General features: G+C 33.2%; 1 protein-coding gene and 4 long non-coding RNA genes across 10 annotated transcripts; 1 reads left to right on the top strand and 4 right to left on the bottom strand.

Annotated features, from left to right (window-relative positions):
• Window positions 5,923–7,147, top strand: LOC110263547. The gene is made up of 2 exons (XR_002349361.1): window positions 5,923–6,026; window positions 6,964–7,147. It is a non-coding gene; the product is annotated as an uncharacterized LOC110263547 (long non-coding RNA).
• On the bottom strand, window positions 6,799–8,858 carry LOC110263546. Its single transcript, XR_002349360.1, has 2 exons — window positions 8,739–8,858; window positions 6,799–7,484 (listed from the first exon to the last, which is right to left on the bottom strand). It is a non-coding gene; the product is annotated as an uncharacterized LOC110263546 (long non-coding RNA).
• Window positions 7,770–8,309, bottom strand: LOC107648440. Its single transcript, XR_001621928.2, has 3 exons — window positions 8,209–8,309; window positions 7,940–8,083; window positions 7,770–7,830 (listed from the first exon to the last, which is right to left on the bottom strand). It is a non-coding gene; the product is annotated as an uncharacterized LOC107648440 (long non-coding RNA).
• Window positions 8,979–10,024, bottom strand: LOC110263545. Its single transcript, XR_002349359.1, has 2 exons — window positions 9,625–10,024; window positions 8,979–9,040 (listed from the first exon to the last, which is right to left on the bottom strand). It is a non-coding gene; the product is annotated as an uncharacterized LOC110263545 (long non-coding RNA).
• On the bottom strand, window positions 10,728–12,897 carry LOC107648439. Of its 6 annotated transcripts, none has more exons than XM_021104962.1 (7): window positions 12,794–12,897; window positions 12,599–12,653; window positions 12,064–12,103; window positions 11,911–11,963; window positions 11,705–11,768; window positions 11,215–11,342; window positions 10,728–10,813 (listed from the first exon to the last, which is right to left on the bottom strand). In XM_021104962.1, exons 2-7 carry the CDS (start codon window positions 12,599–12,601, stop codon window positions 10,769–10,771), a joined length of 333 nt encoding a protein of 110 aa, XP_020960621.1. In that variant the 5' UTR covers window positions 12,602–12,653; window positions 12,794–12,897; the 3' UTR covers window positions 10,728–10,768. The 6 variants fall into 6 exon arrangements, 1 of the variants encoding a protein (XP_020960621.1); XR_002349355.1 differs by having other exon boundaries at window positions 10,748–10,813; window positions 10,944–11,342; XR_001621925.2 differs by having other exon boundaries at window positions 10,741–11,342; window positions 11,705–11,811.

Below are 13,620 nucleotides of genomic sequence, written 5' to 3'. Positions count from 1 at the left end.
TATAGCATAATAAATATCATTAACTTATAATTATTAATTATTTATAGATATAACGTAATAGAGATTACTAATTATGTAGATTACTTATAAGGATCTATTATTAATTTTATGAATTCTTAAAATTAATTTCTATCATTGATTTTAGTTTGCCCGATTTGAAAAAATTTACTTAAACGACGTTCTTTTGAATTTTATTAAAATAAAAAAGAATCTTAAACCTAATGGACTACCCGCAAGCCCCTCACTCCTCCCAAGCCCCAACTCATCTCCCCTCTTATCTGAAAATTGAAATAACAAAGAAACAAACCCTAGCAGCCCCTGCCCTCTATTATCCCCGTACCGCAATCACCACTCACCGCAACCACCGCCACATCCACAGCCCTGCTCCACCGCCTCATTTTATCATCTCCCAGCGCTCTCTTTCTGTATTCATTGGCGTCGTCTGGTCATCGGAGGCAGGGTTAAAGATTTGTCACCGTCACCGTTGTGGAGCTATCTCTTCTCGTCGCCGTCGTCGAGTTCTCTGTTCTCCTCATTATTACCGCCGAGCTCTCTCCTCTCCTCGCCATCACCGCCGAGGTATCTCTTCTCTTCGCCGTCACCGCCGAGGTATCTCTTCTCCTCGCCGTCACCGCCGAGGTCTCACTTCTTCCCACCGTCGCCGTCGAGGTCTCACTTCTACTCGCAGTTGCCATGGAGCTCTCTCTTTGTCGCCGTCAAGCCGGCTCTCTCCTTCCTCTAGTTAGCTTAAACACTGCTTCTTGAGCTTGGTTTTTCTTGTTTTGTTGATCTGTTTTTAACAATTCTGAATTACTGATTGAGTTGCTGGGGTAGTTCACTGATATTGAGTTGCCGAGATTTCGTTAATATCTGACTATTCTGAGTTGTTGAGATTGCCCTAATAATATTGTTGAGTGTTTTTGCTTATGTCTCTCTGTCCCTTCCTCTGGTCATCTAGTCGGCATTAAACACTTTTTGTTGAATTTGATTTTGATCTCTTGCTCTTTTTGTTATGTTGATTTGTTGTTAATAATAATATTTGAGCTGCTAGGTTAAGGTACTGATTCTGAATAGTATCAGATTTTGTGAATTTGGTTAAATTTTATATGCTATTGTGAACATTGTTTTTTAGTTGTATATTTTTTTGTTAAAATTTTAATTTTTCAAATGCCGTTTATTTTGATTTAGACTAAAATTAGAAAAAATATATAAAGAGGGTTCAAATAGTACATACATGAGACGAACAATGTGACTTACCTGGTTGAAGATCCATATAACTAGCTATTGGTGTGATAATTAAGGAGTTCAACAAACTGAAAAACAAAAACCAAGTTTCATTGTGAGAAATCAAAACAATTTAATGTGAAACAGTTCAAAGTAGCAACTAAAAAAATATTTACAGAGAAACCCAAAAAGAAGAAAACCAGATAGGTGAGTGGTGCTTCAGAAATAATCTTTGCTGAACTTGTGTAAACTGATTGTATTGCTTATCACATAAGTTTATTTAATTGAAGAAGCACGTTTATATACCTTTGACAATCATAGATTTTTATAACTGATTATTTCAACACACATTAGAAATTAATAACAATATTCTCTACTTTTTTGTTAATGTAACAGTTTAAGTCCATTTAAATTATGGAGCTGCTTCAGTTTAAATTTTTAATGAAGCAGTAGTTAAATTGCTTAAGTTAATCTGGTAACTTCATAACATATTTAAGGCGAGAATAAAGGAACAAGGATACACTGCATAATACAAATTTAATGTGATTTGAAAATACAAAAACAAAAGATTTGAAAAGATTAACGTTAAATCCTTTGGTCAAATTTTGTTATGATCTCCTCCTATTTCTAAGCATTTTCTGTTTTCTTCATACAGCCCAACATTTCTATAACTCTCAAACTCTCACATAAGCTGCACGTCATTCTCATCACGTGAGACACTTCTCCATCTCAAACCAATTGCGTGAAGTCAGTTCACTTTCTCTTTGGGAGCTTTTTCCGTTGCTGGTTAAATATAAGAGTGTCTTTCCAAAGTTAAGGTACCTTTTTGTTCTTCTTTTGGTAACCTTATTTTAGTTTTCTTTTACATATTATTCAGCAGTAAGTACTATATAGTATCCAAAGTACTCTAAAATAGCTCCATAAACCTCTTGTTGTGTTACATTTCTGAATTATTAAACTCTTTTCTTTAAAATAAAAAATTCATTTTTTTTTAAATCCTTAACTTGTAATAATCTCTGCCTTTTGAGTATATTATTACTTGTAATATACTCATCTTTTTAATTCTTTGCGTTTCTATCTCTTCCAAGTTTCAACTTGCTTTTTCTCTTTATTTGTTTCATGTTCACACTTAATTATAATTAGATATAGATAAAATGTAAATTTAGCTACATCTAATCTACAGATTTTGTAAAATCAACTAACAAAATAGTGAATGAGTAATTATTAAAGAAAAATTTTTAAAAAAATACACGTTGACTGATTGATGATTGAAAAAAATATTAGCTAAAAATTTTTTTTCCATTTTTATTGTGTATAAAAAGGAGTGGGTTTATTCTGGACTCTTCTATATATATATGGGTTTACTATGGAATGAAAAGAGCATGTTGACAAAGATAGATATGACTATATGCTAGTGATATTTATTTGATCAATCCCAAAATGTTCAATGAAAGATCACACACGAGTTTATTTAGTTTTTAAAAAATTAAGTGTCTTAGTTGATTTTTGAAAAATATAATCGTGAGTTAAATTAGTCATTTTATTAATTTTTTATCAAAAAAATCAATTAACTGCTAACTGTTATTATGTGACTATGTGAGATAAAATCTGTTAGGTATTATATTTTCAACATGTTACATAATAATATATAGTTTACAAAGAGAAAATGAAATGCATAGCTTCATCATCAACGCTTTCCACAATCACCAAAAAAGTAAATTAAGTAACGTTTAAAATAAAAGCTAGATTTATTTTTATTCATTAATTACATAACAGTTTCACTTTTTATATCCTTTAATTTTTAGTTAAATTTATCCGTTAGATGATATTTAGAAAAAAAATTAGACATTATGTAATTAAATCTGAAAACATATAAAGAGTAAAATTAAATGTAGTGGATAAATTTAACTTGAGAAAAGCCCTTATCACCCCCCAATTCTCCCACTGTGGAAGCATATCTTGGCACAAATGCTGACGAAGTTTACTCTTTTCAGAAATACAAAATTACAAATATTACACTCTCTCAGATTTTTTAATTTTTAAACTATACAGAATGACTTCATTTTACTTTACTTAGTAACTTTTGCACAAGCCTTTGTTTTCCACCCACTCATACTGTCAAGTCACCCCCTCATTTTTGTTTTTTCTAAGCATTCATTTTTTTTTTTTTGCTTTTATATCTTTAAGTCCTATCAGGAGTGTAACAATGAAAAATAGTCAAAGCATATATAGTTAGTATGTATAGTTAGTTCCAAGAAGTCTATAATGCATGAGAGTAGTTAGTGCCAACTAGCATATGCAAGGATCGAGCTGATGAAACATCATTACCCACTGTTAAAACGATTTTGGAGAATGAATAAATAATAAATTAGCCTACAAGATGATTTTTGTTTGCTGTATCCTTACGCCATGAGTAGTTCCTTTATTCACCGTTTTGAAAACCTTTAATTTCTTTTCAAGCTCCTTTCTTCTTTTCTTGACAATTAATTTATTTTTCTTTTCAAGCTCCTTTCTTCTTTTTTGAATTGTTAATTATATTTTTAAGACAAATTTTTTTTTTGTAATCCTTAACTTGTTTTGATAAGATCTTCCATTTGCGACAAGCGACAAAAAAATTAATTTCTATTCATATGTGTGCATGTCTGATCGTTTTTTTTCTCTAACTAATTTTCTTTATTACCATCATTTATTTGTTTTAATTGTTTAAAGGGGATCGTATTTGATTCTTTTGGTTTACTTGATTCTGCTCACTCGCATAACAACTATTTTTCCATAACTATTGTGTGTTCTATTTATCATTATCATTGTATAATATTTATGTTTAAACAATGCACCCCTTTTATATGAATTGGAATTGGGAAAGATCTGGCACCAAAATTTTTCAAAACACAAAATTTGGGCTTCCATTTTTCTGTGTCTGATTTTTGTCTTTTTCGGTTATAAAAGTGACTTTCCCCTGTCATTTCAAGCCTATTAGCAAACAGTTTTTAACAGGACAAAAATTTAATATAAGATAAAATAACATATAAAATTCAAAAACATAAATAAGCAAAGTAAATAAAGTAAAAGCAAAGTAAGTAAGTAAACAAAATATGAAGAAGACTTTGGGACTGTGTTGCATCTGCATGTTTTATAAGCAGTTAGTGAGACAGCTAGTTCAAGGGGATGAGACAATCATATATTCTTAGTCGTCAAATAAAGCCTTTTATTAGAAACATGTGTTAAGTAGATTTCTTATGTAGTTGTCCTTCTCTTCTTTCATTATTTTAGACTAATCATTATGTTCTGATGCGTATTTTCGTTTCTCCGCTTCCAGAAGTATGATAACTGACAAGTGTAACTCCCATTATTTTTTTATTTTGGTTCGAAAATTCTATTGAATCTCGTGCTACAACTTTAGATTAAAAAGGGAAGCATTACAAATTTCCTGTACGTCACATGTGCTTGGGTTTATTGTCTAAACAAAAGTATTTATGTATCTTCTTTCTTTAAAATAATGAAGGATCGAAACATCATTTTAGATCCCAAAAGAAAAAAAACAAGAGGCCTGGTTCGGGAACCCAACAGAGTTTCACTTATTCTCCCTCACCGCCACTGTTCTTCCATTTCTACTGCCGGCCGTCGTGTGTTTTTTCTTCCACACGCCGTTCCTTCACTGGTTTGTATTCTTCCCTTTTTTGTTCCCGTCTTTGTTATTTTATACTTTTCATTGTTATTTTCCCCATTTCTCTGCTTTTATTTGCTTTTGTTCCATTGCTTCTGTATTTTTTTTTCTTTGGTTGCTTCTATTAATTTTGGCCGCTTCACTGCGAACTATTGCTTTCATCGTCCGTTCCTTCTAATGCTTCAGTAAGTTCCCTTCTGTTGCTTATATAGTTCTGTTATTTCATTGGCTGTTGCTGCTGCTATGTCATGGCTTATAAGTTATGAAACAATTGATATGGTATGTTAATTCTTGTTGAAGTTATGTTATCATCTAATTGTTTTGGTATGGTTGCTGCTGATACTATCAAAATGATGTTATTACTGTGAGTTTGACCTTGGTTGATGGTTTTGGATTTTTTTGTGCATTCTTGCTATATTTTTTCTCCCTTTTTTTATCGCCAAATAGAAGCAAATTAAGTAGGGAGTAGGAAAGAGTTTCAGTGCAGGATTCATTAGGGAACCCACCTCAATATAACAACTCATCTTTCTATTTATTATAATATTATAATTATAATATACTACTTTTATTTGTTTATATATTCCAATGATAAATATCTAATGTAGTATAACCGGTGCAGTTTGTCAACCTTGATTATTGGCTTTTGATAATAAATAATCTTTCATTTATTCAAATATTTTTACTTACCAGGTCAAGAATTAATTTGATATACATGTGCTTTTATGACATATTCAAATTTATTTGTAAATAGTCATTAATCCTATTAAATAATAAGACTTCAACTAATATTAAAACTAATTAATGTTTTTATGTTAAACTAATTTAATTAGACTTAATTGATTAAAAAGTTAGATTATTTTAAAAAAAAGTAATTCTAATATTCTATCCACCTATGACGTATCATGTAATGTGCCTTATAGTGTTCCATATAGATTTCATACCTTTTTTAGTACCTAATTTTGGAGTATAGTTTGTATTCTCTATTTGCTTTAAGGGTCTCTTTATGTTGTGCCTGTCATTTGTCTAGTAATATTGTTTTTTGTCCAGGTTTTAAAAGATGCCTAGGAAACCACGGTACAACGTTATACGAGAACCCCCGAAAGATGCCGGAACTAATGCCAGAACTGAAGAGACAACGGTTAGTGTTTGTGGTTAACATTTCTTGACGTAAACATATGTGAAAATTATATATCCTTCAATTGTATCATTGAACCATGTTAATTTTTCTCCCGGCAAAATGATTAGTTTATGAATTAAAATAATTCTCAATATTAATTCGTTCTCTAAAATATAGTTCTAAATGCTTTTTCACATTGCCTTAAGGTTGGGTCCATGACTCACAACTAGAAAATGGATTAATACAGACAGATTTACAGACGGATTTAGTCTTTATTACAGACAGATTTTTGGTTACCAACGAAATTACCGACTGATTTTGTCCCTCTGTAAAAGCCCCGTCGGAAATTATTTACCGACGGATTTTTTTTCCGTTGGAAAATTACAGATGGATTTTTACCAGTTACCAACGGATTTTCCTTCTGTACATTTTCTATCCATTTCCCAAAGGCGACGAACTTTCCGACGTATTTTTCGTCTGTAATTACAGACGGATTTTCCGATAGATTTTCCGTCTGTAATTATAGACGGATTTTTTGACGGATTTTTTGTCTGTAATTTGAACCTTGAAAAATCATCTCACACTATGATTACAGACAGAAAATCCGTTTGTAAATCCGTCGGTAGAGTAAAATAGAAATTTTTTTAAATTTTTTTATTGCAAAATGAATACTTTAGGTTTATTTTTTAAATTTCCTCCATCAAACACACTGTAAATTGAAAAAAAAGAGGCCAAAAATCATATAGATAAACATAATATTCATTACATGATACTTATAAAATTGGATGTTATTTTTCAACATCATTGGCCAATATCTCACTATCTCAATAAAAAGATACCCAAAAAAATAAACCATTGACAGAACTATAACTATTTACATTACTCATTGACACTACTAGTTCCTTCATTTTCAACAATTTAAACAAACAAGATTTTATATTGATTCTATTTCTTTTAGATTGCATGATGGTGACTTGCTCAGAGCCATTGACAAATACACCTCCTGGATCTCCTTGTGGTTGTGTGGCCACTTCAAGTTAAACTCCACATCAGCATTGCAATATACAAGTTCTTCCCTTTGGTTTTCAAGTTAGCTGAGGAAATTGCAGCCAGTCTTTTGTTGAGTCGCAACCAGGTTCGCATTGTTGGAGCTAATGCAGCAAATCATCAACTAGAGAAAACCACTGTTCTCTTAAATTTGGTGCCTCAAGGAGTTAAGTTTGATGATACAACAACATTCTTGATATACAAGAAATTCTGGCACAAAGAAATTCTCACTGATGCTTCCCTTTTGGCACAAGAAATTCTGGCACAAAGAGTCAATATTATTAATGCAGAGAGAGTATTATTAACGCATCCGAATCTTAGTGATTAAATTAATGTATTATGTACCTCCTCCAAAGGCTATATCAATTGATGGAATTCCCACATGCTGCACAAAAGTTTATAATCTGATCCTCCACCACCTAATCTTCCAATCTTTCCATGTAAAGAAATAGTTCATGATTATATATAGATGTTCAAGTTATGCTACTATTTTAAAGTTCAATCAATCACATACTGATCACTGGCCAATTTGTTGAAACTAAAAGCATAGTAAATTGCATGCTTCTACTTTACTAATTTTTTGACAGTTGCAATATGCTTACCAAAGGAGAGATGCCAGAACTAGTCCAAGCTTCATAAAGGCTCTGTGATGAGTTATCTGGGTCTGTGACCTAAATAAGAGTCAATATTTAACAATAGTTCCAGGTGCAGATCTCTGCGGATCAGTGGCTCCAATTAGTTTTTGGCCATAAGTTATGACTCTTTCTCCTTCCCAAACCTGTTTCATGAATTCAAGGGAAAATCATACTAGTCTAGAAACAATAACAAGGCCAGAGCTTATATGACAGAGCTTAATTGAAGATGGTGACAGGATAATTTTAACTAACCAAAAATGCAGTCTCATTATACGACCTTAGAACAGTAACCACAACCAAATCAACGATCATCAACGACTCCAGGAGCCTCCAATTTTCTAGATTCAGGCCAAATCAAATGCAGAATTTTCACTACTCAGCAATAATTCAGCAAAGCTAGCAGCAGAAAATTCAATAATCACATATCTCCAATTTTAGAATTCAGATTCAGAATATAAAATTGCAAAATTAGAGTCTACAACAGCAAAAGCTTCAAAATCAGCAAGGAATCCAAAACTTACAGAAGAAGTTCACATCAAAGGAGAAGAAGGAGACTCATCAAATTTCAATTTTACATTTTAACCTCAACAACAAACAAAATCAACAGAGCTGGCAGATTGAGCAATAATTCAGCATTCATCTTTGTCTATTTATGTAGAAAATGAAGAAGAAGCAACAGATTTGGCTGAAGAAGAAGAATTAGCTTTCAATTTTAAATTTCAACCAGTATAATCAAGAGCAATTTCAGTTCGAGTAGGATTCCAAAATTTAATTCCAAAACTGCAATCAAAATTAGCTCTCATTCCAGAACACACAAGAGAAGAACACCTGGATCTAGTGATCTACATTTGGCGCATTTGGAGGAAACGGCTCGGGCCGACCTGAGGAGGAAGTTGACATCCAGGGCGGCGGAGTAGCAGCGGAGGGGTTGAATAATGTATTACATCAATTTCCTAAACCTGCAAAATTTAGACCAACAATTGATAACTAAAAAAAGTTCTGAATAGGAAACAAAAAGACAGCACAATTTAAGGCAATAAATAGCTCTTACCATTCAAAAGACAAGTTTTCTCCCCGGTATCTTTGTACTGACGGAGACATTGGTTTAGACGGAAAAGATAAGGCAAGACAAGCACTAAAGGGATTGCAACAAAGTGACTGCCACACACAGATGAAGATTATATACATCGATTACAAGTACAACATGAAAATGAAGATGAAGATGAAGATGAAGATGAAAACTAAAATGAATTAGTGTATTAATCAAGTCCTATTTAGAGGATTCACATACTCATTAAGAATTGAACAAATGTTGTGCCTTGTGTGGCAAAAGAGATCAATGTTATCCTGCAACTGTTTATCAAAGAACACTATCATTATTGCAGCATGGATTCAGAAAACAACATTATATACATCACATGAGAATGTAAACAAAAGTCACATGAAAAGAAAATAAATCCAAAAGCATAAAACCACTTGCAGAGAATGTAAACAAAAGTCACATGAAAGGAAAATAAATCCAAAAGCATAAAACCACTTGCATATAAATTCATGCTTAATTCATATTACACAAATAACAAGTATTTAGTCTTTTCCCATAGTAATTTCTAATAAGCTTAAGCTCTAATAACAGCTATATATTAGAATCAAGGAGAGAGAGAGAGAGAGAGAGTTCATGGCTCAGGTTTTCCATGAAAAACAACTTTTGACGCCATATGTGAATGTGATGATTTCTTTTACTTAACATTTTCATCTTTCCTAAACATGATATCAATCAATTATCCATGAAAAAACCTAGGTTGGTGAAATGCCACAAATTTATATTTTAGACACTGAACTAGTTAGTAACATGGCTTAAGATTATAAATATTTGTAAAGAGCTGCAACTATTTATAATCAGCAATAAAACAATAGAATGGTTCGGTTGAGCAGTTCACCTTGTAACTAGACAAATTGTTTGTGATTTGATTAAATGCTTGAGCATTCTGCTCCATGAGTTTTCTCAAAGGACCACAAATTCCTGATAGTACACAAGGAAGAAAGCACTTGATGAAATAAGGACAATGATCCCCCGTGACATTAAAAGCTAGGGTCAGGGCAAGAATCTGATATTACATAACCAAGTACAATAAATAAGTAAATAAAGAATAACCAAACCAAAAGAATAGTTTCTTATTGTACAAAAAAACAAGGACGAAGTAAGAATATCTTAGCATTTCATTCACCTGATACAAACTAAAGGCTTACCAGAAAGTTGTCTGAATATAAAAGATTACTGAACAGTAACTACAGTGAATTACACCCTAGAACACCATGAAGATATTGAATCGATAAAGAATGAGTAAATATTAACAATGTGAACTATGGTATTGCAACAGAGTGACTGCCCCACACAGATGAAGATTATATACATCGATTACAATGAAGAAGAAAATAAAAAATAGAGAGAAGAGAATACCAGTTTCAAAGGCTACGAGGAATAAGAGAATCAAGCATGGAAGTAAGAAGGAAGATTTTGCCATTCTGAAAGTAATTAGTTGTGGCTATGGTATGAGTTTGAGTGAAGTGAAGAAAGATGAATGAGGATTGGGTAGTGTAAAGTGGATGGGATGGTGTTACTATATATATATATAGTTCAGCAACGGTGAAGCTACTTTGTGGTTGTGGATACCCAACAACTAGATAGTGAATCACAGCAAGCAATTTGTTTTAGTTTTTCATGTCCCAGCCTTGGATATTTATAAGGAAAGGAAAATTGGACCATAGTTCAAAAAGACTAACTACAGTTAGAAAATGTCAAAAAACTCACGACAATGAAGTCACGGTTACAGAAGACTACAAAAGCTCAGGCATTAGTTTTTACATGGTGCTCCTTACTCCAAAGAACCACAAATTAAAATATTAGTAAATCTGTATATTATTAAGCGTACCAACATAAGCATTTATTATCATCGCATGCAATTGTGTCATTCAATCCATGTAGTTAAACCCCAATTAGTGAAGAAAAAATAACTCACAAAAGAAGGATTTGATCCATTGTAAGCAAGAACAAGAACAGCTCCTTCACCCCTGTAAACCCAGTTAGCTGCATCTTCTTCCCTTAGAGTTTGCTCCATCAGTTTTCACCTGAAAAAAACTCTCATTTTTAGTTCAGGAATTTTATCAAACATCAAGAAGACACCCAATGAAAAGCTTCAAAAAAACCAAACTTGAGTTCAATTTGAAGAAGGAAACTTGTGAAAAAACAAAACGGTACCTCTGATTTGTCAGCGAAATACAGAGACAAATCCATACACATTTAACAATCAAAGCCTTTCTTAATGATGATGACGAAACTACTTTTTCTGAACAATCAAAGCCGGCATCCACTTCGTTCTAGACAGAAAACCCTTTCTTAATATCATAAAAGTCATAGTCTGCATGTATTTAAGGACAAGGTATAATATATGTAGCTATAGTAATATAAGAATCTAATAAGCAAATAAAAACTTTAAGAAACTCATCAGTCATCATCATGATATATATACCTTTAATAGTTGAAATTGGTTCGATGGAGAGAGTTTCATAAAAAGGAAGTGAAGGGTAACACTCCATGTCTTGTATTGAAAACTCGTGTGCCCAACATTCCAGTGGTGGATATTCGTTACTGTTTCCACTGAAATATAGACTGAACATAAATAAATGCAGCACAGTGGCAAATAATTCACAAAAAAAAAAGTATATATAGAGTGTTGTAACAATTTAATCTAATTAGATTACCTGGAATAATAGTAATAATCATAATCATATAAGGAAAATTGAATGGGAAGTGGGAAAGGATATTCATCTATTTGTTGAGGGTTGAAGAAGTAGTTGCAACAAGCCATGGAGATGATGATGAGTGATGAGGGAGAGAGTTGATGAAGCGAGGGATATAGTAAGTGAGTGAGGGATACGAAGAGAAGTTGGCAATATATATACGTATAATGATGAAAAGAGACAAATGCATACACATTTAACAAGAAAAGAGTTTATCACCTTGAGAAATGCTACAATTCATATCCAGAAAATTTGGAGAGGTAAGCTGTCTTCTCATAACTTTCTATCTTCACATAAATTTGGAGAGGTAAGCTGTCTTCACAGAACTACTAAATAATTAATAAAGGAGAGAACATTTAATATAAATAAGGATACAGAAATTGAACTAGGCAAAGCAATTACAACTAGATGCGAATACAATATACCTCTAGTACACATATCTGCGCAACATTATCAACAAACTGCCTAGAAACCAGAACTGCATCCAAAAGAAAGAAGCCCTTGTCAGTGCAACAGCAATTTCTAATCCATATTGATTTAGGCACCACCTAACTGAGCATAAATTCAAGACGTCTCACCTTTACCAGATTTGCCCACAATGGATGCAGCAAGTACAACCTATATAGGTGAAAAAAATTCAGAACATAAATTCAAAGTTGTATAAGATAATTCAAGCAAATAGAAAGAAAGACTGAAGTATTCCCCAACCCAGTTAAATGCATCATTTTGCAAAGGAATCCAGCACTGCCCCAACCTCACAATTTTGGCTACGCTCAATGGGCAAGTAACTTGCATATAATCTAATTCATCACTAATTTTGTACGAAATAGAATTTACAGCAACCTATCATAGCTAAATTTGAGGAGAAAGGGAAATAACACCGGGTATCATAAGCTAAATCAGAAGATCCAACAGTAATCTTGAAGAACATTTAAATACAAACCTCACCATGAATAGATCTCAATTATAAGGCAAGTGTGTACAATTACACAACACGAAGTCCATGTAAATGTATCACAGATTCAAATTACATGCACATATCAAAATTGTAGCTGATAGAGAAGCCTAAAATAAATATCGAAGTGCGGGATTGTGAGGAAATAAAAGGATTACCATGTCTGCATTCGATCTTTGAAATGACGGAAGTGATTATTGTCTCAAATTAAATCTGACAAGAAAACAAAGTCCGTAACAGTGTTAGGAGCCATAAGATCAGATCGAGAGACGAGAAGAATGTGCAGTGAGGGCAAGTGAATGAAGAACTCGAAGAGAGAATACAGAAAAAAAAAGAAGAGAAATAGAGGTTACCGAAACGCGATCTGAAATTCAGAAGCGCAGATCTAAATGGAGGGGACTGAAACACAGCTCAAACAGAAGTAGGAAAATGGAGCTCGTAAGCGATGGAGCTTCTTCGTGGACGGAGCTTCTTCGTGGACAGGGCGATGGGGAGAGCGGCGGCGGTGAAAGAAGCTCCTGCGATGGGGAGAGGGTGGATAGAGAGAGGAAGAAGCTTCTGCTAAACTTGTGTGGAGTGTGAATGGATCGAGAGAGGGTAAGATCTGAGCTAGGGTTAATGTAATATTTTCGACGAAAAATTTAAATTACAGACGAATTTTCCGTCTGTAATAATTTAATAAAACGCAGCGCTTTGTCTATTTAATTACAGATGGAAAATCCGTCTGTAACTATTTTTCACGGAAAAAAATTTAATTTTTTTGACGGAATTATAGACGGATTCTCTTTTCCGTCTGTAATTTATGCTAATCCATTTTTTTTGTTTTTTGACAAAAAAATCCCTCTAAAATTCTCTCTGTATTTCCGTGAGATAAAATCCGTCGGAAATATCCGTCTGTAATAACTAGTTTTCTAATAGTGACTAGCGGATCTGATACATCACGTGAGCAACCACGTGATAGGGCTCCTCCGATTTCTTCCTCAGCTAATAGAGCTCCGACAACCCATATGAATGAACCATTTCGTGCACCGCGCATCGATCATAGGCTTGTGTAGTCGAGTAGTGCTGATGACCCTCAAACTCCAACAGAACACATAGAGACTCAGCATCACGCGGAAGTGGCTGAACATGAATTAGAGGATGAGGATTACGACCCAGAGGCGGATGAGGTTCCGTCGTT

Source organism: Arachis ipaensis, chromosome B06, assembly GCF_000816755.2.
Source record: "Arachis ipaensis cultivar K30076 chromosome B06, Araip1.1, whole genome shotgun sequence".
Taxonomy (NCBI): domain Eukaryota; kingdom Viridiplantae; phylum Streptophyta; class Magnoliopsida; order Fabales; family Fabaceae; genus Arachis; species Arachis ipaensis.
Note: the sequence above shows the minus strand (reverse complement) of the source record. Positions and strands in the feature narration are given on the sequence as shown.